The sequence below is a fragment of the Schistocerca nitens genome, chromosome 6, assembly GCF_023898315.1.
Source record: "Schistocerca nitens isolate TAMUIC-IGC-003100 chromosome 6, iqSchNite1.1, whole genome shotgun sequence".
NCBI lineage: Eukaryota > Metazoa > Arthropoda > Insecta > Orthoptera > Acrididae > Schistocerca > Schistocerca nitens.
In genome coordinates this window covers 234,282,002-234,309,287 of record NC_064619.1, presented here as the reverse complement: position 1 = coordinate 234,309,287, position 27,286 = coordinate 234,282,002, and the positions used below count along the sequence as shown (strand labels likewise).

At 37.2% G+C, this 27,286-nt stretch overlaps 2 protein-coding genes across 3 annotated transcripts in view; one reads left to right on the top strand and one right to left on the bottom strand.

Moving 5' to 3' along the window:
• LOC126263300 (neural-cadherin-like) overlaps positions 1-27,286 on the top strand; it is a 420,924-nt gene that overhangs the window by 285,019 nt on the left and 108,619 nt on the right. The gene's annotated exons all lie outside the window — the stretch shown is intronic.
• Positions 1,714-27,156, bottom strand: LOC126262223 (uncharacterized). Of its 2 annotated transcripts, none has more exons than XM_049958671.1 (2): positions 26,997-27,156; positions 1,714-3,622 (listed from the first exon to the last, which is right to left on the bottom strand). In XM_049958671.1, the coding sequence occupies exon 2, from the start codon at positions 3,606-3,608 to the stop codon at positions 2,403-2,405; it is 1,206 nt and encodes a 401-aa protein (XP_049814628.1). In that variant the 5' UTR covers positions 3,609-3,622; positions 26,997-27,156; the 3' UTR covers positions 1,714-2,402. The 2 variants fall into 2 exon arrangements, with proteins under 2 accessions (XP_049814628.1, XP_049814627.1); XM_049958670.1 differs by lacking the exon at positions 26,997-27,156 and adding an exon at positions 26,515-26,546.

Genomic DNA, 27,286 nt, shown 5'->3' with positions numbered 1-27,286 from the left:
AGGTACATGGAGACCTACAGTTTAACGTGGAAACCTCACCATGGTACAATTCTGCATTTTGCACATTCACAAACAATGTCAGAGGAGAAAGTAGTGAGTGAAAAACACTGGACTGACATGGTTCAAACCCAGCACTTAACAACTAAGCCACTGACAGACAACTTCGAATTGTACTTTGACAATAAACAGTGCAGTTGACCTAAATGTTCTTATTGTTTCTGTTCATCAATGCATGTGCAGCTGTCATAGAATTTTAAGCACTGACTTTTCTGGAGTGTAAGATGGATTGTGTGGTTGCTAATCACAAATGGACAGAGTGATCTGAGATCTCTTGTCAGCAGAAGCTGTGTTGATTTTTCTTGGAGATTTTTGTTCACCAAAAGCTTTATAATGTGTTAGCACAAGATAAATTCCAGTTCCATAATTCTACAACAGATTGATGTCAGCAATGTAGGCTTATGTTCAGTCATAAATTCCTCCCTCATCTCAACATCCTGTTTCCAAAAAGGCTCATAAGAAACAAAGTTCCTTATCTTCTCCACCATGGCATGTCTCATATACAGTGCCACATGGTGGTAACCGCCCTTGGCCGTCTTCCGTGTCGCCGAGGAGCATCGCTGGCAGCCGATCAACCGGTCGATCGCTGGTGGCAGGAGCTACCTATGAATCAGGATCTCCTGCCTTTGGCTGAATGCTGTTCCACATTGTCGGCTGCTGGCTCTCAGTGGTTGATGAGTTGACAGCAACCGTGATAAGATTCTTCCCTTTTCTGTCCATCCTATGTTAATGCTACTGTGTAACTCCATACACCCCAAATATTTTGAACCTTTCTTGCTCTGCCACCAATTCCAAGGAAATACGTTTAAATCTTTACAGTTTAATTATCTGTAATCTCCTGTAATTTTTATGGGTGCAGTTATTACCTACATTCATTATTTACATCACCAATATTATCCTTATTTTGAACTTCAGCTGTGTGGTAATGTTAACAAGCTTTGCATTATTGTTTACTTCTTTTTATGTTTTATTTGTTCAACTATTTCTTTTTTATTGTGAGATGATGACTGCAACTGAACACGAGTTGATCCATGAAATTTTGGTAGTTGAAACTGATACTAGTTCATGGTGAAACAATCAGATTAATGTTTGTGCAACACAGAGTTCCGAGTTCAACTTCAACGGAGTTCACTTTTTTCGGTAGATCTAAGATCAACTGTGTGATACAATTGGCCCTGGATGTTCTTATTCCTACATAGAATGTGCAAAGATAACCATGCTCATGAAGTAGTGGGCAATTTATATACATCATTCTATTGCATAGTGGCAACTCCTCCACCATTATCATTGTCCCCTCACCTGTGCATCTATGGGCCAAATAATATTGCCTGCAGTTTACTCTGATCCTTAAAATATTGTTTGCGAAAGAAAACAGCAGGTTATGTGCATTCACAGCTTTATCATTTTTTTCTAGATATGCTGCAGTTTTCTTCTTTTTAGCTGAAAATAATCTTAAGTACTGTTATGATACATACACAGCGAACAAACATTTTCATTTTCAATGTGGCATATTGCAATGTTAACCATCTGTCCCACTAGAGTAAAGGAGATACCAAAACGTTATAAATAATTGTTTAATCAAATTCCAAACAGTACATAAGTTGTAAATGTAATCATGACAGACCAAAAGACAATTTCTCTATAGAGCACAAACAATCAAAAAGTCGCGGCTTCTCGAAGTTTCTTAGTAAAATGTACTCATTTTCAAACTGTGTGGTCTAACAATCTCCTTGTTTTCAAGAAATGCATAAATTACAACTAAGTCACAGGTATTAAATTTCTTGAAGCACAGGTATTTACATTAGGCTTATGTGCTAACATTTAAACAAAACAGTTGTCCCTGCCAAAAGAAACCATTTTCATGCTCTTTTAAGTGCATTTCTTAAACAATATACCATATAAAAACAGCTAACTAAAAGTACGAGGTAGAGGTTAAAGAGTATACAGTTGTAAATTTCTCATTACATCTGCAGATGAACTTCATTCATAATTTTGTTCTTTGCGATACTAATCGATCTTATTCTTTTCCATTTTAAAGACAAAATACGAGATCTGTTATAGCTTAATAAGTGTTAACACTGTTCACAATGAACCTGGAAAAATGCTAACATTTTCAAGATGGAGCTGTAATGTCATTTTGTTACTGCCTGCAGCCAGTGCCTGAGAGTAGTGCTATCTCTGAAACTTAACTAACTGCTTAATGAACTCTATGTGGTACATAAAAATGGTAACTGATCTCATTACAGATAGGAAATTCTTACTTAATTGGAATACTTTCTTATCTGTAGATGCTGTGTTTCTGGTGAGAAATGGAATTAAGTCCATCATTTATAAATAAAATTAATTTAATTGGAGATTCTATCTTCTGCTTTCATATCACCGTCTCTCAAACTGTCAAGTGTTTCCTGGAAATGTAATAAATACGTCACAGAATCTTCAGTAGTGTCACGAATCTTCAGTATTTCTTCCTCGGCTTTACTCAGCTGTGTTGCCATCTGGTATAGTATGTCCAAAAAACTGAGGACCTTTTGTGGCGTGTTATACACAATGTGGTACATTTGGGTTACAGCTGTCGTCATCCCTTTTATCTGATTTTTCAGACTTTCAGATGCAGTCAATGCAAAGGAATTATCATTGTTGAATGGCAAAATATTTAATGCTTCCTTTAATTTCTCCAGCTGTAATAACACGCGTTCAACTCCAGACTTCAGCTGTTTCCTCACTCGACCAGCATCAACTAATCTGTCTGGGGTCATCGATGACTTGTCAAGTTTCCTAGCTTTAGTATTACTTGAGAGAGTTACAGTGGATGGAATAGTCCGTGATTTCACATTGGTTGTGGCAGCTCCAGCAGCTGGCATTTTGTTTTCTAATTGGTTCTGGTTCCTGCTCAAAATGTTCATTAGGGCCTCAATAATAGCACTCCTCTTGTAAACATGGTTCTCATTATTTTTCCCAGTAACACTGTGAGAGCAGTCTACTCTCTCATCAGTTATCATGGCATTAGGATTTAGTTCTGACTGTTCTTTTAAAACATCTGGCTTGATCTGAGACACTTTCTCACCTGAGGCCTCATGAGGATACTTACAGCTTCCCTCTTTTATTTGACATTTTTTATCTGTATTATCAAATCCACTGTCAGGAAGGTTATCTTGTTTGTTTGAAAATGATTTCTCATGTTCATCATTAATTTGACCAACCATATTTTTGTTATTAATATCTTTGTCTACTAGGTTCACTGCAGCTGGCACACACTCAGTTGAAACATCACTCACATGATCTGCACTTTGTTGACCTTGCAGTGCCGTAACACAGTCTGATAAACTTTTCTCTTTTATATCTATTACTTCCTTGTTCATAATGAAACTATTATCCCCATTAACAGAACGATCACACACTTTATCCAAAATACTTAATGTGTCTATGTTGAATCTCTTTTCTGACAGAATGCAGTCATCATCAGGTATATCATCTTCAACACCTTTGGTTACACCCTCTGTGCTAAAATCTTGGTTTTCGTCAGTTTTTGTCAATGAGATTATGCTGCCCATACCTTTTTGATCACCTGCAAAGGAAGATTAGTGAAAGCTCTCATCCCATCATAAATTTACCTTTTCAAAATGAAAAATGCATTACGAGTATAAGACTACTAAAAATCATTTTACATATGACAGAAATGAATAAAACACACATTAAATAGCATTTACTAATGGAGAACACAGTTTTATGGGATGATAGATATATCTTTTAAACGAATAATGACAATGATGAATCTACACAGGAAGCAATGTAGCACAAAATGAAAGTTTTGTTGGAATGTAGAGGCACACAAAAAATTAAAAAGGTTGTTGGAACAAAGTTACAAAATCCAAAAGAGTGATCTCAAGCATACGCTAAGTTTCTTCCATAAATATGGACAACGGAGAAAGGTTTGCAGGCAGGACACATGGAAACAAACTGCACCCACAAAATACCTGCAGTAATGCTATGATAATTGGAAAGGAACAAAACATCAGCTTCAAAACCAAAATTTAAGATGGTGCTGCTGATGATGTGAAAGAACTACTGTGTACAAAGAATCTACAGTAGAAAAAGTTCCAAAAGTTTAGAGATAAGATGTTTAGCAAAATGTTTGAGAGGTGTTTCAGCATGTAATTGTGCTATATTGCTGCAGTTAATGTCAAAGACAGTAGATTTATTATCAATAAATAACTTTCAATGGTAAATTTTGAAATCTGTCTGCATAGAAAAATCTGAAAGAGGGAATGAGAATGAGTAACTGAACAGATATAAAAGAAGCAAGATTGTGGGAACCAGCAGCACTGCTATTGTCAACATTTTTATACCAGTAAACACATTGAGATTGCAATGCCATGGTACAAATGCCCATACAGTTACTAAAACAACATTTAAAAATGAAAAGAGGAATTGAAACAAACTATAGCAAATTTGGGAGGCTGAAATCATCAAGCCGACTACAAAGTTTAAACATGCATCTTAAGTCGCCAACATAAAGAAAAAAAAAGGAATTGACTTACCATATATTTGGGAAATACAAACTGTGAAGAAGTACACAACATACTTGTCTTTAATGAAAAATCTAATTTTGTCTGTGTCATCACCACAAAAAGACTGTTGTTGTGGTCTTCAGTCCTGAGACTGGTTTGATGCAGCACTCCATGCTACCTTATCAAGTGCAAGCTTCTTCATCTCCCAGTACTTACTGCAATCCACATCCTTCTGAATCTGCTTAGTGTATTCATCTCTTGGTCTCCCTCTACGATTTTTACCCTCCACGCTGCCCTCCAATGCTAAATGTGTGATCCCTTGATGCCTCAGGACATGTCCTACCAACCGATCCCTTCTTCTAGTCAAGTTGTGCCACAAATTTCTCTTCTCCCCAATCCTATTCAATACCTCCTTATTAGTTACGTGATCTACCCACCTAATCGACAATATTCTTCTGTAGCACCACATTTCAAAAGCTTCTATTCTCTTCTTGTCCAAACTATTTATCGTACATGTTTCACTTCCATACATGGCTACACTCCATACAAATACTTTCAGAAACTACTTCCTGACACTGAAATTTATACTCGATGTTAACAAATTTCTCTTCTTCAGAAACGCTTTCCTTGCCATTGCCAGTCTACATTTTTTATCCTCTCTACTTTGACCATCATCAGTTATTTTGCTCCCCAAATAGCAAAACTCCTTTACTACTTTAAGTGTCTCATTTCCTAATCTAATTCCCTCATCATCACCCGATTTAATTTGACTACATTCCATTATCCTCGTTTTGCTGTTGTTGATGTTCATCTTATATCCTCCTTTCAAGACACTGTCCATTCTGTTCAACTGCTCTTCCAAGTCCTTTGCTGTCTCTGACAGAATTACAATGTCATCGGCGAACCTCAAAGTTTTTACTTCTTCTCCATGAATTTTAATACCTACTCCGAATTTTTCTTTTGTTTCCTTTACTGCTTGCTCAATATACAGATTGAATAACATCGGGGAGAGGCTACAACCCTGTCTCACTCCTTTCCCAACCACTGCTTCCCTTTCATGCCCCTCGACTCTTATAACTGCCATCTGGTTTCTGTACAAATTGTAAATAGCCTTTCGCTCCCTGTATTTTACCCCTGCCACCTTCAGAATTTGAAAGAGAGTATTCCAGTTAAAGTTGTCAAAAGCTTTCTCTAAGTCTACAAATGCTAGAAACGAACGTTTGCCTTTTCTTAATCTTTCTTCTAAGATAAGTCGTAAGGTTAGTATTGCCTCACATGTTCCAACATTTCTACGGAATCCAAACTGATCTTCCCCGACGTCCGCTTCTACCAGTTTTTCCATTCGTCTGTAAAGAATTCGCATTAGTATTTTGCAGCTGTGACTTATCAAACTGATAGTTCGGTAATTTTCACATCTGTCAACACCTGCTTTCTTTGGGATTGGAATTATTATATTCTTCTTGAAGTCTGTGGGTATTTCGCCTGTCTCATACATCTTGCTCACCAGATGGTAGAGTTTTGTCATGACTGGCTCTCCCAAGGCCATCAGTAGTTCTAATGGAATGTTGTCTACTCCAGGGGCCTTGTTTCGACTCAGGTCTTTCAGTGCTCTGTCAAACTCTTCACGCAGTATCTTATCTCCCATTTCATCTTCATCTACATTCTCTTCCATTTCCATAATACTGTCCTCAAGTACATCGCCCTTGTACAGACCCTCTATATACTCCTTCCACCTTTCTGCCTTCCCTTCTTTGCTTAGAACTGGGTTGCCATCTGAGCCCTTGATATTCATACAAGTGGTTCTCTTCTCTCCAAAGGTCTCTTTAATTTTCCTGTAGGTAGTATCTATCTTACCCCTAGTGAGACAAGCCTCTACATACTTACATTTGTCCTCTAGCCATCCCTGCTTAGCCATTTTGCACTTTCTGTCGATCTCATTTTTGAGATGTTTGTATTCCCTTTTGCCTGCTTCATTTACTGCATTTTTATATTTTCTCCTTTCATCAATTAAATTCAATATTTCTTCTGTTACCCAAGGATTTCTATTAGCCCTCGTCTTTTTACCTACTTGATCCTCTGCTGCCTTCACTACTTCATCCCTCAGAGCTACCCATTCTTCTTCTACTGTATTTCTTTCCCCCATTCCTGTCAATTGTTCCCTTATGCTCTCCCTGAAACAAAAAGACTTCAAAATCAAATTTAATACATTCAAACTTTTTTTTTCTTTTTAACTGCTGCCACCCACTACTGCTAAAGACAAGCTCTTAGCTGCACTTGCGACTGATTTCAGGCGATACCGATGCAGAGATTGCCAGCGATTTGTCGCTCGTATGCTGCATTTCCTGCATTGCAGGAAATTGCCACGCCATCTCCTTCATTGGTGTGATATTCCACTGCACTAAGAATTTTGTAACAAGTTAACTTCTTAACATAAAACCCAGTTATGTTTTTATTAGCATTATTTTGACAGAAATTTGAAATCCCGAGTATACTCAGGCAACTTAAGAAGCGACCTTTGAAAAAATAAAACCTCACTTATAACTGTTTCAGTACTGACAGTTGTATATTTGGCCACTAGAGAATATGTGGTACTACATTTGTAGCATAGCTGTCATGTTTTGATTGAGATGTATGCCACAGCCATATTTGTTCTGCAATCAGTGTAAATTACATTCTGTATTATATTTCTATCCACAGGCTGCTTCTCTGTTGGTCTGACTACTTGATTTTTATTGTTTGGCCACTTACTATTTCAAGTCTCGAGATGCTTACAATACAGATATCCACATTTATGACCCTCTCTCCATCAATGATCTCCAATGTTCTGTATATTTCTGAGCTCTTATAAATTTATAAACCACAGAATGTGCATCACTAAGTAGACAGATCCTCATCATCCACATTTAGTATATCCAGAATTGTTCAGTCCTTGTACACGTTTGAAGTTTCTGTACTAATGTTCACATCCCAGTACTACATCTAATGTCTTTTGTATCAAAATAATAGTATCTCCTTGTTGTTGTTGTTGTTGTTGTTGTTGTTGTGCGTGGCAGTACGTGTATCAGTGCTTCTACGAATTTTGAAGGAGCAACGTATTTGCATCAAATTCTTTCTAGTTGAAGGAACCTGAAGCTAAAACTCATTGCATGCTGACAGAGGCATTTGGTGAGAGTACACTGAGTCAAGCAAGAATACTTGACTGGTACAAGCACTTCAAGGAAGGCGGAGAATCTGTGGAAGATAGACATTCTGGTCAACCGTTAACATGCACAACACTGAAAATGATCACTAAAGAGAGTGACACGACTCATTAAGACTGAATGCAGGCAATTCAGGATGCTCATACAGGGTGTATACGCAGACAAGGAAAAAAAAAATCCTGAATTTCCTGGATAAAAATAACCTCTCTCCCGGGTGAAAATATACTTTTTTTGTATTAAGTGTCAGTATACTTTTGCTCGAAACTGTAAAACTTATCAACCATTGAATCATTACGCTTTTATAAATCATCAGTGTAGAATTTCCCGGCACCTTACAAAACGACACAAAGATCTGTGATTTGCAGCAACATGTAGATTGCATATTTTCGTATGACGTATAAATTCAAATTCCACAAAACACCGCATGTTACTTTCTGAAGCATTGAAATTGAGATTATGATGTGCAGCCAGTCATAGCTCATGTCACGTGATCTTGCCAGCCAATTATGGTGGATATTCAGAGCATAGGACACATGATATAGTCAGCCAATAGCAACATCTTTGTTCAGTGGCGCGACCACACAAATAGGTAGATGTAGACAGGACACAACAAACTATCAATAGGAAATTGAAAAAGAATGTAGGAAAGTCATCGAAAAGGAAGAAAGTTCTGTTGTTAGGCAGTTCTCATGCCAGAGGTGTAGGCCAACTTCTGCAGGAGGAATTAGGACCAGAATACCAGATCACAAATTTTTTCAAACCAAGTGCTAGTCTCGATCAGGTGACAGATGATTTAGGTTCACTCTGTAAAGGATTTACCAGGGAAGACACCGTGGTTATTGTGGGAGGGCCAGGGAACAGCATCGACAGAGATCCTGGGTACAGTATAGTGTGTGACCTGGTAAAGATTGCGTCGGCATCGAGACACACCAATGTTGACTTTGTATCTGTCCTGAGACGCCATGACCGGCCTCATTTGAACTCTTCTGTTGGGAGAGTTAATTTGGAGTTGGAATGGCTGCTTGGGTCGGGTGCGGGGGCTCATATTGGTGTGGTTCCTGTTGATTCTCTCAGTAGGTGGGACTATACCAGGCATGGCCTACATCTCAACAGGAAAGGGAAGGGGAAACTGGCTGGGGTAATAGCAGGAAATTTAAGGGAGGGAGGCACTGCCATGAATGGTAAAATACCAGTGGTTACAGGTGTTGGAGCAGCACCTTTTTTAGGATAGGTAAGACAGAAAGATGTCAAGTTCTACGAGAGGTCAGGATTGAAACAAATCTTCAGTTTAGGAAAGAAATTAAACAGTACAATTCTAGCACATTGGATCACCATTCACAGCTGTCAATTATAAATTTTCACCAATCACCAGAAATTTTATCTTCACCAAGTTGTATCTCAGTCCTAGGTAATTGCATTGATGAATTAAAATCACCCAACCCAGTTCACATAATCTGCCTCTCTGAACACCATGTGACCACTGGTATAGGAACTAGGCCTAAGCACAATGAGAAACTCAGACAGGAGAGTACTGCAAATGTTAGAATAAGGAAAGGTTCTCATAAAAGTATAATTAAAAATAATGTAAGTATATTTCATCAAAATATTGGGAGTTTAAAGAATAAAATAGATGTGCTTCTGGTTTGTTTAGAAGATTTAGAAGCTGAGGATGAAATAGATGTACTATGCCTGTCTGAGCATCACATTGTTACTGATATGGATAAGGTAAATGTAAGTGGATATAAGCTCTCTGCACATGTAATTAGAGAAAATATGGAGAAAGGAGGAGTTGCCATATATGTCAAAAGTTATGATTGTGCAAAAAGTATAGAAACAAAAAAAGTTTTGTATAGAGAAACATATAGAAGCATGTGCCTGTGAGCTAAAATTAAATAAAGGCACATTTATAATTGTAACTGTATATAGGTCCCCATCAGGAAATTTTCATCTATTTCTGAAAAATTTGGACTCCTTGTTGTGCTGTCTGTCAGACAGGGGGAAGCAAATTATTATTTGTGGGGACTTCAATGTAGATTCTCTGAAAGAGGGTAATAGGAAAAATGACCATGAAGTATTACTCGGTTCTTTCAATTTGACAGCCGTTATTGATTTTCCTACTCGGGTGGTAAAGGATAGCAGCTCACTGATAGATAACTTTATAGACCAAGATAAGTTTAACCAGATAAATGCTCAGCCTGTTGAGAATGGTCTTTCTGATCATGGTGCACAGCTAGTTACAATATATGACATAGCTCCATTCAGCAATACTAAGCAGTCCTCCAAAGTAGTACGTTCAATCAACAATTTTACAATTGCAAATTGCAGGGAAAGCCTACAGCAGTTAGACTGGGATGAGGTGTACTGTGAACCTGATGCCAATTTAAAATATAATTTATTTCATGACATTTTTGTAAATGCATTTGAAAACTGCTTCCCCAAGAAAATAGTTAAATATACTCTTAAGAAACCTTGTAACAAACCATGGCTTACTAAGGGTATAAAAATATCTTGTAACTGGAAAAGGGAAATGTATCTGACAGCAAGAAAGAGTAGTGACCCAGAAACTATCAAACATTATAAAAACTACTGTGTTATATTAAGAAAAGTTATTAAAAAATCCAGGAGTATGTGTATCATGTATGAAATCAGCAACTCTGATAATAAAATTAAAACAATTTGGAATATCATTAAAAGAGAAACAGGTCAACCAAGAGCAGAGGAAGACAGTATTACCATAAAATTGAATGAAAACTTTACGAACAAAAAGTCAGAAGTTGAAAATATTTTTAATAATCATTTTCTAAATGTTGTGGATATAGTAGGATCCAGGTGTTCAGTAGAAGATGCTAGGCTGTTAATGGAAGAGGCCATACCTATGCAATTTGATACAATTGAAATCTCACCCACTTCTCCCTCTGAAATTAGGAAAATAATAAACTTGCTTAAAAGCAAAAACTCACATGGAATTGATGGCATTTCCAGCAAAATACTAAAAGCTTGCTCTCAACAGATAAGTAAGATTCTCAGCCACCTGTGTAATAGCTCTCTGGAACAGGGCATTTTCCCTGATAGACTGAAGTATGCTATTGTTATACCTTTGCATAAAAAGGGGGATAGATCTGATGTCAACAATTACGGTCCAATCTCCCTTCTAACAGCTTTATCCAAAATTTTTGAGAAATTAATGTATTCAAGAGTAGCTTCACATATCTGTAAAAATGAAGTACTAACAAAATGTCAGTTTGGTTTCCAGAAAGGTTTTTCAACAGAAAATGCCATATATGCTTTCACCAATCAAATTTTGAATGATCTGAATAACCGAACACCACCCATTGGGATTTTTTGTGATCTCTCAAAGGCTTTTGATTGTGTAAATCATGAAATTCTGCTAGACAAGCTCAAGTATTGTGGCATGAGTGGGATAGTGCACAAATGGTTTAATTCATACCTAACTGGAAGAGTGCAGAAAGTTGAAATATGTAGTTCTCATAACATGCAAAGATCAACACATTCCTCAAACTGGGGAACTATCAAGAATGGGGTTCCACAAGGGTCAGTCTTGGGTCCTTTGTTGTTCTTAATATATATTAATGACTTGCCATTCTATATTCATGAAGAGGCAAAGTTAGTTCTCTTTGCTGATGATACAAGTATAGTAATCACACCTGACAAACAAGAATTAACTGATGAAATTGTCAATACTGTCTTTCAGAACATTAATAAGTGGTTCCTTGTAAATGGACTCTCACTGAATTTTGATAAGAGACAGTACATACAGTTCCGTACAGTGAATGGTATATGACGCCATTAATAAATATAGACCTTAATCAGAAGCATATAGCTAAGGTAGAATATTCCAAATTTTAGGTGTGTCCATCGATGAGAGATTAAATTGGAAGAAACACATTGATGATCTGCTGAATCGTTTGAGTTCAGCTACTTATGCAATAAGGGTCATTGCAAATTTTGGTGATAAACATCTTAGTAAATCAGCTTACTACGCCTATTTTCACTCATTGCTTTCATATGGCATCATATTTTGGGGTAATTCATCACTGAGGAATAAAGTATTTATTGCACAAAAGCGTGTAATCAGAATAATAGCTGAAGTCCACCCAAGATCATCCTGCAGACATTTATTTAAGGATCTAGGGATATTCACAGTAGCTTCTCAGTATATATATATACTGTGTGTGCGAATGTATACCTGTCCTTTTTTCCCCCTAAGGTAAGTCTTTCCGCTCCCGGGATTGGAATGACTCCTTACCCTCTCCCTTAAAACCCACATCCTTTCGTCTTTCCCTCTCCTTCCCTCTTTCCTGATGAGGCAACAGTTTGTTGCGAAAGCTTGAATTTTGTGTGTATATTTGTGTTTGTTTGTGTGTCTATCGACCTGCCAGCGCTTTTGTTTGGTAAGTCTCATCTTTCTTTATATATATATATATATATATATATATATATATATATATATATATATATATATATATATACTCTCTTATGAAATTTGTTATTAACAACCAAACCCAATTCAAAAGTAATAGCAGTGTGCATAACTACAATACTAGGAGAAAGGATGATCTTCACTATTCAAGATTAAATCTAACTTTGTCACAGAAAGGGGTGAATTATACTGCCACTAAAGTCGTTGGTCACTTACCAAATAGTATCAAAAGTCTGACAGATAACTAACAAGTATTTAAGAAGAAATTAAAAGAATTTCTGAATGACAACTCCTTCTACTCCATAGAGGAATTTTTAGATATAAATTAAGAAAAAAAAAAATATTTAAAAAATAAAATAAATAAATAAAAAAAAAAACACAAAAAATAACAAGTTGTTATATTAACTTAAGTATGTTGTTAAATTAACTTAATTATGTCATGTATTGGAAAATTTGACTCGTTCCACATCATTACGAAATATCGTATTCATGATCCATGGAACTAGTATTAATCTAATCTAATCTAATCTAATCTAATCTAATCTAATCTAACAGCTTAACTTAATATACATGGTGTTACAAGAAAAGTAAAGCTTTCACCTATAATGTTGGTCTCTAATAAGCTGAAAGAGAATTTATGCTTTCACAAATAATGTTGATCTTTTTTCGTGTGTTACACTTTAAGACATACCACACACATGTGCCAGTAACATTTTTAATAATGACATAAATGTCTGATCAATCTGGGCTCGAAATTCTTCAAAAAGAGATGATTTCTAAATGAGAGTCAAATGTTCTGTGATTTAAGAAATTCATCGTACATTCTCGCACATAGTTCTTCTTGCGTAAAAGGAAATTTACTTCAACAGTAACGCTTTTCAAACCACCATTTGCAATATTTTCCCACAACTGTTAGAAATACGTTCATTTTTGCAGTTGCCAGAGTGCCAGATAACAGGCGCCAGCGTTGTGCAGCTACGACGACACGAGAAGCCCGTATGTTCATACATGTAAAACATTAAATATGTTATATCATAAAAGAAACAAGACATCAGTGAATACTACAAGGGCATCAGAATTCCATGAAACATACTACAATGCATTATTTGGACATTCTTATGTCCATATTCATATGTAAATTTTCTTGGAGTACCAGTACTGTATTATCTCATGTTTGGTTCTTTATTATGGCATAGTGCACTTGAAATGCTGTGAGCAGTTGAAACTAGCCAATAGTGGGGAATTAAACACTTCGTTTCAAATAAATGGACTGCCTCAGCAGGAAAGATAAATAAAAGCCAATTTCTTTTAGCAAACTGACAAAAATAACGTCATTGCTCTGCAAGGCAATTAAAGCTTGCCTGTGAGGAAGGGGGGAAATAAAATAAAAACAAACTAATAACCTATTTTACTGCTCTGTAATTATGTGAATGTATTTTAATTCACTTGATAGCTCCCGGCACAGAAATCGGTTTTGTTTTCACTTGACGTGAGAGCAATAAACAAAGAGGAAACAGCAAAATCGCTAAACGTAAATACGGGGCATGTGGAGACTACCTACCTCCCCACTACAACGCAGACTGTTCTGCGTATCAGTCCTGCTTCTACGATATTTCTGCCCCTCCCACCAGCATTTGAAGTACGACGCCAAAAATTAAATCTACTTTTCAAAAAAAAATGTTCATTTTGTAGTGCATAACTTTCTGAAGAGTCTGATACATAAAACATATGTCTTTGAGGAAATGTAAGACATATTATTTGCCAAAGTGCAGCACCACACATCTTCACACACCATTCTTCTACTGCACATCACTGTATTTCGCTCTGTTGAATTCAAATGTGTATATTTTGTAATGGATGCCATCAAACTATATTCAGGAGAGTAGAAATTGAAATGGCTTGTGGTGCCTCTCCTGCACCTAGTCAGCCGTTCAGAAAATCTGCACTCTTTATTGCCCATTAGCTAATAACTTGCTGTTTTGGGTGACATAAAATTAGACATAGGATACATAAAACCAGTAATACAAGAGACAAGCAACAAAGTACACATTTCTTCAATCCCTAAGTTCTAGCAAATTTTTCTCCCTGAAAATGCTATGGCTTTCTGAGGTGTGCTTTTCTTTCTGCGAAAGGATCTATTACCTCATCAAAGTTCGTCAAATGTTTTGCTACACAAAAAACGAAATGTTGTCTACTACTGAAAAAGCTGTTAATACAAAGATTACCCAAGACTGGTGTGGTTTCTCAATCTGATTACGTCTATTTTGTCACTGTCTGCTAGATAAAACAAAATAGGTCTTTCTAATATTGCAGAAGTAATACACACCAAATAAACGAGACTGTTTTGGAACAAATGGTCATTTTTATGACACGACAGAGTACAATTCACGAAATACGAATATCAATTGCCTATTAGGCCTACAACAAGCAAAACTCTTTACGTTAGGAAAGTTTCACATTTCATTCATATGCTCCGGCTTCTCAAGCACAAGATCTAAAAGTAGTAATACGAAATTTTTATATAAATTTGGAATTGTCACGTTCTTCTACAATGTTTGTGATATTCCTGTTTCTTCTCCTTCCTCATTCTAACAAACAATATTGTTACCAGTAATTCTGTAACTATTCCTGCCAGTGTCAAAACTTATTCTCCAATTAACTTCACTAACCCTGCCACAATCACCGGTTGAGTTATCCAGTGTTTATTCTCTGGTTAGGCGTTATTACATGTTCTTACAACGCATTTTCCATGCTATTCCCAGAATAGAACTTAACACCTGCTAGTTGGGGACTGTACAACTGGCCCTTACTAGTGTAGCGGTCTGGCTAAAAACTTTGTCAAAATTTCATTTTCTTGGATACACAGAGAAGATAACACGTAATCTTTCTTACCTGTTAGTCATTTATTTCCAATCTGGTAGTTTGAATCCATGAATTTCGCTAGTATTTATAACAACGCTGATCATTTGCAGACCCAGTCAACCACATAAACAGTGATTGGCATTCACCCGTTAGGCTTTATTTCTCTCAGCTCATATCGCCTCTTGCCTTTTGTCTGCAGGAAAGTTTATTTCTAGATGTGACAGGGATTCCCCTGGCAAAGACTTCACATCACATACACTGTGCACGCATTCAAAAATCAACTTTGAATGTGTTAAAAATTGTTGAAAAACTGACAGGGATGCGTTTCAAAATCATATGAATAAGCAATAGACCAATGTGTGCGGGATGCTAGGTGCTTTGTGAAACAAGGTTTTTTTCCTCAAAAATGTGAATTTGTTGGAGACTGATTAGAACAATTTCATTTACCAACAAGATGGGGCATCACCACATTGTCACTTGGAAGTGTGGGAATTTTTAAATCAAAGTATTACTGAACAATGGATTGGTCTCACTGGACCAAATGATTCAGCCCTACATGGCCTCCAAGGTCACTGGACCTGACTGTATATGATTATTTCTTATCTTTATGTGCCTCCGTTACCAATAATGAATGAACTGAGACATGGCATAACAGCAGCTGCGGAAGTTTTAACTCAAGACATGCTCACTGCAAAGCTGAATACTGCATTGACATATGTCATACATCTCAAGGGGGGTGTACTGAACACCTATGAAAAGATATGGAAAAAAAACTTTTTGAGTTTCCCGTTCATCAAAAAACAAAGTTCGCTACATATGTTTATCAGTTTCAGAAACATAGGCATGCCAAATTTGGTTGATTCTTTTTGATACGCCCTGTATGTTGCATGAATAAGAGAGCAAAAGAAAATTTCTCACACACTCCTTAGTCTTGCCTGGATTGATTCACTATGTGATACCCACCTACAGTGATACCACAGTTACTCTTTGTGGAAAACTATACAACTTTGTGGCCAAGGACCACAGACAATCCAACTGCCTCTTGCTTGTCACTGATCACATCCCCATTCCCCGGTCTAAGTTTTCTCTGCGTATTCCTCTCACATGGGACTTGACAGAAACATGAAGGATGACTTCTAAGATGACCTTCAGATGGAAATATTTACCAATCGCAAGAAGAACTTAACGACCATGAAGGCCCACATGATTATCATAGCCATTTAAACTGTATTAAAAACATAGTGATGAGGGGGGGAAAAACCTAGATTTTAATGCAATGTAGTTTTCAGAATTTCTCCTGTCACCTACTCTACAGAGTAATTTTCTTTGTCCTAAAAATAATTAACTGCTTGTAATTAATATCAAAGTTATTCCATCAGACAGCCTTAACCCACAACACAAGGTGACAGTCCTCAGACTAAAAAGAGGTAAACATCCAGAGATCAAATGTTGGAAACCAACAGCCCACAAAACAGCTGTGTAGTAAAACTGCATTTCTACCTATCAGCATAACCTCAAGCTTGGGTAATTACCTGGGTGGTATTTATGAGATAGTTGTAAAACTACAGCCACACAAACTCTTGGCATCACAAAATTAGGGTGCCCACTGACTGAAAAGCAAATTTTATCATGGGGAAAACACCTGCAGAAGAAAGTACGAGGCAAGAAGACAGTCTTTAATAAATGGATAGTCAATATGGCAGAAAAAATATAAGGACTATGATGTTATCAAAAGATAAGCAAAGGAGCTGTGGAAGCAAAGAGAAGACACTATTGGTTACAATGTGTTCATTTAGAAGTACCAAGTAGAGCATTAAGCAGAGTATGCCAACTAGCCAAGATTCTCCTTTTTGGAAAAGGAGTGACCAAGACAATGAACAATACATATGCTTTAAGGGCAAGGCTGGCAACTGACCCCAGTACAAGCAAAATATACTGCAAATATCGAAAGCTTATTTTAGTGAGCTTTTCGGTGTTTAATTTCTTCACTTGACCCCCGCAGATTTATGGACTGGAAACAAAATTTGATGTTAACACGCTGTTCTTTCTGTACACTCAACATTTTCCGACGCACAGACAAAACGTCAACTACTTAAAACAGACGCCACGGGCAGACTGAGTGCAGGAGGCAGATGAAACTCGAACAGTAGGCGGAGCGAGAGTCACGTGACAGGCCACGTGACTTTCAGCCTTATTGCATTCGTTTTATTGTTTCACCAGTACTAGTCCGGTTTTTTTCTAGCCACACCTCGTATGTAAGAGTTGACCAAATAATCTATTTCTTGAGACTTCTGCAAGATTGTAATGCTCTATCAGCTGCTGCCTCTGCTAGTTGCTAGCAATATTGAGTTCATGGCTATCATAATTATGATCTCCCAAATCATATACATCAGCCATGTCCTGAGATATTGTCTATTTTTCACTTCTTAGGGTAACACATAGGCAAGTAGGTATAGTATCAAGGACATAAGCCTACCCAGCAAGGAGCAGGTGCACCTCTTGCCTTCCAGAAAAGGAAATTATAGTTTAAAAGCCAACTTGCATCCTGTCTTGCAACACTCACATAAATATCAATTCAAGTCAGTTAAAAGAAAGCCAGAACATGTAATGGCTACTAGAAAATGTGCCAAGAGTCATTTGTCATGAAATCTCAATCTGACCCTCTCCTTGGAACTAAAAATACCACATGTTTCTGCAATCTAAAAGCTTCCAGTAGAATTTTACCTTTAATTGACTGATTCCCCCCCCCCCCCCCCCTCAAGTCAGCCAATGACGGAAACTACTAAAACTGAATAAATAAAGAACTTGCATGTAGATAAACATGTTCTGCCTAACAGCTAACTACTGTGTACAAATGTCAACCAAACTACACTGTCACAGTACACTGTAGGTAATAAGCAGTGTTATTAAGTGGTAGCATAAGCGAGGGTAGTGATTTGAATAAACATAGTTTCTCAATAGTTTTAGGTATTGTTTTGTACAACTACGTTTTCTCCACTCTTATCCCACACCCCTCCCGCCCAATTAATATTCTTTATTCGCTCTCATTTTTTGGTCTGCTTGTTAAGAAGATCTGTCAATATTTTCTATTAAAAAAAATAGTACTGGTTTGAAGAGTACGGTGTTCGAGATTAGGGTGTCAGCTGCTACATAAGATTTTTCCTTAATTACAGATTTATGTATTACAAAGCGAGATCTAAGCTGCAGGAGGATAAAATGACAAGGCACAATTTTATACTCACGCCTAACATTGAAGTTATTTATTTATTTATTTATTTATTTTGATCCAACATCAACTGATTACAAAAAAAAAGGTTTTTTTTGTTCCAGTCTTCTGGATAAGTCAGAGCCTTACTTACTAGGGTTACATATTATTGGCTGGCACTTTTATCTACACAACTTTTTCTAAATTTAGTTGAGAGAACAGAGTTACATATATGGACTATACATAAAAAAAATTGTTATTGCCATACCTAGATTATGGAATCTACAGTTTGTAACAGTATTCATTTCTGACATTCAAATATATACAGTTTGTGACACAGTCTAAGATCTGAGATTACATATATTTTTAGATAGATGGTCTTCCATCATACAAGTGTACTAAATCTAGAAACTCATCTACTGAATATACAGGATTGTTTAGGAGCCATAATTTTAATTTCATATTTAGTTTTGTAATGGGCAATTTGGAGATATTAGGATGGAAGCAATTCAGTAGTTTTATGCCTGCATAGTGAGGGCTTTTCTCATGAAGTGTTGTTCTATGAGAGATGATGTGGGGTCTCTCTCTACGTCTAGTGTTGTGATCATGTATTTCTTTATTAATTGTTTTGTTATTGTTTACTGCCATAATGATTATCTTCAGCACATACAGGTTATGAACAGTTAGTATTTTAAATTCTTTAAATAAATTTCTGCAGGACTCCCTGGCACATTTCTTTCCCATTATTCTAAGTGCCTTCTTTTGTAAGATAAGTACACTTTTCATATTACCTTTACTGCTGGATCCCCATGCCTCTATCCCATAACTTAGATGGGATTCAAATAGTGCAAAATATATTTGCCTCAGCGTGGTGATGTTACAAAAAGGTGTCAGTTTTCCAGAGTCCAGAAAGATGCCACATACGTGTTCTTTATTATCTATTGCTTGAGTGACACCTTCGACTAAGTTAGATGCTGCTGTAATGGTGGACAACCCCTTGACAAACCCATACTGCCCCTTAGAAATCACTTTTTTGCTTACCAGGGAGTTCTATGGTTCGATTTGATTAGTCCTGCTGTAGCAACCACTTCATTGACGCCGAAATTTTATCATACGATAATTGCTGCTGTTAATTGGCTGCTTAAGTACAGCAGTGCTTTTCTGACATGTAAAATATCACATTCATCGGCATCTTATTCCAATATACTCCGAGCTGTTGATCCAAACTTCCCCCAGTTCACCTGGTAGGTGAATATTCGAAGGAGACTGTCCGAAAGAGTTCGCTATTGCCCTACTAATGCTTAACTTTGTTCCAAACAATAATTGGCTAGATAGCACACAAGCAAATGGAATACCGGTGCTTGAAAAATGTGAAGGATCCCACTTCAAGAGTTGATGTGCCATATTCATTGTTTATTCCTGTGAGCGTAGCGGGTTATTTAAATTGTATTTAAGCACCGTATTTGGAACTATATGTTGCGCGCAAATGTCAGTCAAAATGACAACGCCACACAATACCTTTGCTGGTATGGACAAACACGCATATTAATCGCTGTAGGGGCAAAATTTGAGGCTTAATTTCTATTGCTATTAACACCTTAACTTACCATAAGTATTTCTTTTTTTTTTTTTTTCAAATTATGTTCTAAAAGATAATGTTTTTTTATTAATGAAAAACATCCCGTAATGAAAGACATTACATACATACATACATATGTACAATAATGGCTTTTAAAGCCAAAAACAATCAGCTGCAAAATCCAGAGCATACTCGCACTCTTGTACTTTGACGAAAAATCCTGAAACTTCATATTTTTAATTTCTGTATAGCTATGAAGTCTAACCATGTATTTCACAAGGTTTCCTGCGAACATGTATCTTTGAGGAGCTGACTGGAATCAGTGGGCATTTTTATCCTCTTACCACTGCACTCAGGATCACTATAGTATTATTTTATTTAAGCATTGCATAACAAAAAAGAGAGTTGAGCGTAACACGATCTAGTGGCAGTCACCTCAACCAAAATACGACAGCTAAGCTACAAATGTGGTATCAGATACACTCTAGCAGCCGAACACGTTAACTATCAGTGATGAAACAGTAATAGGTAGGGTTTTAATTTTTCGAAGGTCGCTTCTTAGGTTGCCCGAGTATACTCGGGATTTCAAGTTTCTGTCAAAATAATAATAAAAAGGTAACTCTGGGTTTTATGTTATTCTTGTTGTTGTTGTGGTCTTCAGTCCTGAGACTGGTTTGATGCAGCTCTCCATGCTACCTTATCAAGTGCAAGCTTCTTCATCTCCCAGTACTTACTGCAATCCACATCCTTCTGAATCTGCTTAGTGTATTCATCTCTTGGTCTCCCTCTACGATTTTTACCCTCCACGCTGCCCTCCAATGCTAAATGTGTGATCCCTTGATGCCTCAGGACATGTCCTACCAACCGATCCCTTCTTCTAGTCAAGTTGTGCCACAAATTTCTCTTCTCCCCAATCCTATTCAATACCTCCTTATTAGTTACGTGATCTACCCACCTAATCGACAATATTCTTCTGTAGCACCACATTTCAAAAGCTTCTATTCTCTTCTTGTCCAAACTATTTATCGTACATGTTTCACTTCCATACATGGCTACACTCCATACAAATACTTTCAGAAACTACTTCCTGACACTGAAATTTATACTCGATGTTAACAAATTTCTCTTCTTCAGAAACGCTTTCCTTGCCATTGCCAGTCTACATTTTTTATCCTCTCTACTTTGACCATCATCAGTTATTTTGCTCCCCAAATAGCAAAACTCCTTTACTACTTTAAGTGTCTCATTTCCTAATCTAATTCCCTCATCATCACCCGATTTAATTTGACTACATTCCATTATCCTCGTTTTGCTGTTGTTGATGTTCATCTTATATCCTCCTTTCAAGACACTGTCCATTCTGTTCAACTGCTCTTCCAAGTCCTTTGCTGTCTCTGACAGAATTACAATGTCATCGGCGAACCTCAAAGTTTTTATTTCTTCTCCATGGATTTTAATACCTACCCCAAATTTTTCTTTTGTTTCCTTTACTGCTTGTTCAACATACAGATTGAATAACATCGGGGAGAGGCTACAACCCTGTCTCACTCCCTTCCAAACCACTGCTTCCTTTTCATGCTGCTCGACTCTTATAACTGCCATCTGGTTTCTGTACAAATTGTAAATAGCCTTTCGCTCCCTGTATTTTACCCCTGCCACCATTAGAATTTGAAAGAGAGAATTCCAGTCAACATTGTCAAAAGCTTTCTCTAAGTCTACAAATGCTAGAAACATAATGTTATTCTTAGTGCAGTGGAATAAAACACCAATAAAGTTGTGATGGGCGTGGCAACTTCCTGCAATGCAGGAGACGCAGCATACGAGCGACATATCGCTGGCAATCTCAGTATCAATGTCACCTGGAATCCGTCGCAAGTGCAGCTAAGAACTTGTATGTAGCAGTAGTGGGTGGCGGCAAATGTAAAAAAAAAAAAAAAACTGAGTTTGAATTGATTAAATTTGGTTTTGAACCCTTTTCATGGGAGTGACACAGGAAAAATTAGATTTTTCATTAAAGACAAGTATTTTGTGTACAACTTCCCATTTTAAATTATATACATGTTAAGTGAATTCTTTTTCTTTTTTTTAATGTTGGCTACTTAAGATGCATGTTTAAACTTTGTAGTCGGCTTAATGATTTCTGCCTCCTGAATTCACTACAGTTTGTTTCAATTCTTCTTTTCACTTTTAAATGTTGTTTTAAAAACCGTATAAGCAGCATTGCATTCCCAATGTGTTTACTGGTATAAAAATTTTGACAAAAGTTGCACATCTCCACTTCATAGTCAGACAACCGGTAACAAGGAATTTATGGGACTATCTCATTCTGGTTAGGCATTAGGAAGTTTTACTTAGGGTCACGTTGTTTCTTGAATACCTCAAAAATCACCAACTGGACTCCTGTATATTGTGATGATTATTATTATTATGATTATTATTAACTGTTGCTTGTCTTTGTACGCCTTCTTACTGTTAACAACTCCAGCTTTGAACTCGCTTTTCGGAATGTTGTATGTCCCTGAATAACGTTAAACAAGTTGTTTATTCCGACGTTCCATACAAGGGTAGTTAAATAATCCCGGTGGTGTACTTAACCTCCTGCTACAAGGCGGAATATCAGGATGCAAGTCACAAGGGCGTGTCATAGACAACACTTTGCTTCTTATGAATCAGGTTCATTTGGTTTACATACAGGAACACACTATTAATGTTGCCTGTGCAAACGAAAACAAACATCGATTGTAGGCAATGAAAACCTTATAACTTCGTCTGCCTGAAAACTCTAGTTCAGTAACCAGTAGGTCCATAATCCGATATTTGAAAGGGCATGATTTCTCTAATCTTTCAGTAACTGGGTTTCTACTACACAGTTACACTTGTAGCAACTTTCTGTATCACTTTATATTATTTTTTTAAGAAATATTTTCTTCACCTACAAAATCAAAAAAAGAATCTGAGTTGCAATGTGTCCATTTCCTACTATTTACATGGAGTGTTTGATGCATCACCACCTTGTCTAAGTCTAATAGACAATCAGGCCGAAGCCAGCCATATTGGCACATTTGGGCATTTTTGAATATTTTGATTCCTTATGGAAGTTGGACTGTATTTTAGAATTTATAGTTATTCAAGCAGTACTTCCCAATCAGATAACAGAAGTGGAATAGTAACAGTCACAATACACTCGGTTGGTGACAGATGTTGCACCAGTACTCATAAATCAACTTGACACATGACTGAACTTTTTTTAAAATTCAAATCAGTTAATATTTAGAGGAGGTTTATTCATTTTAGGCAGTTTTTCTAGAGCTATGCTCAGTGCACCTATGTCATGTAATTATCTCTCATGAATTTTACAAAGAGAGACGTGCAAACCAGCAGCAATGCTATTACTAACAATTTTATACCAAGCACATAGATAAGTTAAACTAAAATACTAATCAATGAAAAAGGGTGAATTTTCAAGACTTTTCATCCCCCCCCCCCCCCAAACAAAAAAGTTTTCGTTGAGGCAAAGAAATCTGTAGACACACCTTAGAAAGTTTAAATCTATAACTGTTACAACACGATGATTATGAGTAAATAAAAAGAATTCAGGTGGGATCCTCTATTCCAGAAAAATCATTAATAAGCTCTCAATCCAAACAAACTGAGAACTCACATAAATAAAAATAATTAAAACGATCCTACACACGCATCGATTTATCGGCCGACCGACCAACTTCATGACAGCCTTCACAAACTCAACAAATGGGGCTCTGCTAGAGGTGGCAAAAAATAACGTAACTGATAGAAATAACCGGTTACTGAGAAGTAACCGTTACTGCGATAACCGTTCCTCTGATTCTGGCAGTTATTTCAATAACTGTTTAGTGTCAACAGTGCCTCGCGCCATCTGTTGACCGAAGATCGTACTGCGCATTTGGAAGGCGTTCTATAGACCATGGGAATAACTGTGAGACTGCGCGCCATCTGTTGATAAGAACTGTGTACTATTTCGTGGGCCTTCATTACTTTTAGCATAAACAATTAAATAAAGTTAATGTCCGAGCCGTGGCTGATAGGAGCTGCAGTACAGGCATTAACAAGTACGGTCGTTCCCTTAAGCCACCGCCTTACGTGTTAATTTAGCTTGGACGGGTAGTACAAGGAAAGTTACTAAGGAATTAGAGCGACTATGGAAATAACTGTCAGAGACCAGTATTCTCCTCCGGCAGTTCTCGTTATTGGCTCGTAGTTCTAGTTCTCTGGTAGTTATCGGGCTACCACCACAGATAACCTGGAAGCTGGTAACGGAATAACTGTGTGTCTAGACGTTCCTGACTCTGTGACTCCAGTTAAAGGTCGTAGTTCCAGGTGATATTTCCAGAGAGGATAGTAACTGGAGCGAACAAATATTTTCGTACTGCTACAGAAATAGCCGCTGGCCATCGCAAATGACATATAACATGTCAGAAAGTATAACATAATACAGTGGAATATAATAATTATTATCCTCATCATTTGTCAGGAGATTGTCAAAATATGTGAATAAATCACAGTAATTGCTAATATTTACAGAATTGGTACACTGACAGAATAAAACACAGTTACGTACTTTTAATAAATTTATCGTACACAGAATACCCAATCTTGACTGTTGCAACCAAGTGCTGTCAAAACTGAAATATAGCAGAATTTTTACCTAAGCTGGTCTATCAGTCTCTGTTACGATATTCATCTACAGAGTAGAAGGAGGGGTCAATGGAAGCGTCTGATTCCACCCGTCTGCTTCGACGTAAAGGTGTTGTGGTGTGTGAATGCCATTACGGCACGGTGTTTATGAGTTGGTTTTTGTGTGTGTGTGGGGGGGGGGGGGGCTGTCGATCTAGGTTGCAGTGCCGGAATTTGCTGGTGGTAATCAATATTTTTTTTTTTTTTTCTAGCTGTGATGTTTTTTGTATTTATGAAGTATTGAATGTGATTTTAATTTATGTAGGGATGATTGATTTGTGGACTTTTGGGATTGTGGTTTTATTTTTCGCAGTTGTAGGTGTTGGTTTTTTGGCATCAGTAGCTGTGGTGGACCTATATGTCACCGGAAATGACTGATTCCCATTTTCATAGTTGTGTGTGTTGATGTTTTAGTATCGTCATCTGAGGTTGACCTTTGTAGGTCAAGGGAAATGTCTGATTCCAATTTTTGTACTTTTAGTTGTGGGTATTGGTGTTTTGGTATGGTCACCCATAGTCGACCTATATTGTTCAAGTGAAGTGTCCGATTCCTGCAGATTTTTGTTGGTGTAGCAGAATGCTGTATTTTTTTTCTTTTTGTTCTTCATTTTGTGTTTTGGGATCATGGTGTGTTTTTTTTACTAGCTTGTCCTCACCCTAAAACCCCCAACTTCCCGCAGTTGCCCCATTGGTTTGATTGTATTTTTGGTGGGAAATGTTATTGTATTATTTATATGTATCTTCGTGTTTGTTGCCATGTGTATGTAGTGACGTCATAGACACACTTAAAATAGCCATTTCCGGCATATTGATGACGGGTGGAATCAGACACTTCTGTATCAAATAGTCTTTCAAACACACTGTAAACCGTGCCTTATCTGAAACCAAGTTTTTAATGGTTGCTGACTTGCTGGCAGTTTATTGAAAATGCATGTTCCTGAATATTGGACCCCTTTTGGACCAAGGTAAGTAATTTTAGGTCTTTATGTAGATTGCTGTTCCCATTTCTAGTACTGATATTATGTATTAAGCTATTGGTTGGAAATACTTGTAACAAATTTCATTAAGGAATAAATATACTAGGCAGCAGTGGTTAGAATACAAAGTTCCTTGAACAGGTTCCTACATGATGTTCTTGAATTGGTACCACAAACGATTTTTATTACACGCTTTTACATGCGAAAACTTTTGCTACGTTTTATAAGTTACCACAGAATACGCTCCCTTATGAAATAATAGAATGAAAAAATGTGGTATGCCCTTCCCAACTGAATTTATTATCGAGTTGTAGTCCCAGAAATGTAACACTGTCAACCTTTTCGATCTGCATGTCTTCATATGTTATAAACATGCTGTCGCTGGAGAAATCGAGCAGTTTGCAAATCTGACATAAAACTTGGATTAGCGTACTCACACTTTCCCCAATAGGACTAGCTTTTACAGCACAGGAATAAACGAATCTGTCACATTACTTATATATTTTTTTGTTTTACAAGGCTGTACACTTTATTCTATTATGTGAGCAGCACAAGAAATTAAGCTTCGAATTTAACCTACAGTACTCAGTTTACATATTACTTCATACTTAAAAACGCACGTTGTTAACATTTTACTTAAAACAGTGCTTTGGCGAAGATAATATTTCTAATAGCGACCGATAACCTACAAACATATAATATGAAACACTAATAATCGTTCTAACATCAACTAAAATGTACCCGGAGTTAATAAGCTAAGGTTATGACACGATTCATACGACATTCCTGCTATTTCACACTACTCGCAGTTATACTGATAACTAAACTGATGGATTACAACTATGTCGTTATTTAACTGTCGGAGTATTCGGTATTCGCTAGCGAAAAATAACTTGGCAGTTATTGATAACGGTTATCAAAGAATAACTGGAACTGTGATAACGGTTACTCCAGAATAACCGTTTGGCCCACCTCTAGGCTCTGCTATCATGGCGTCGCCCTGTAGCTACCACTGGGTGCTGCTTGTTTGTTACATTCGTTGAGTCTGTGCTAGTCGACATGCTGCTTCGCGTATCAAAGACCCAAAACTGTTATGTCCCATGATAATTTAGAACTGCCAGAGCCGAAAAAATTATGAGAGTAAGTTGATGGTAGAGAAATGGCTTCATCAGACGAAGAAATTCACTCACACTGCTTGATCGCCTCAGTTACTACGTAAAATAATTCTTAAAACCTACAACGTAATTTATGAATTCCCGAGGAATGCGTCATGGTAAAACCAAACAAAACAAATAACGTTCATGTTAACTTTATGCACGGACATTTGGTTTTTTATCCCCTAAAGTAGGGCCGCTCCCCAATTTACTTTTCAGAAGGACTATTTACTGTATTAGGTTCTGTAATTTTTTTTATGACACTACCACTGTCAGCAAGCAATTGCGAGGCAGCCTTACCAAATGCTTTGTGTAGTCTGCTGTGCTCTGTATCTCAGGAGACAATAAGGAATCAGCATTCCCTAACACCAACAGACCATTCTGTAGTAGAAGCAAAAATCACGCGAGTACGCAACCAACGGCCAGAGTAGGGTGAAGCGTCGCTTGAAGATCGTACACAAGCGAGCGATGCGCGCAGAAGAGACTACAGTTCAGCCAGCGCATGCGCACTACGTCAATACCGCGCTCATGCGCAGAAAGATATACTACGAACGTGCAACAAGCTTGTTCATCATTTAACTTTACGTGTG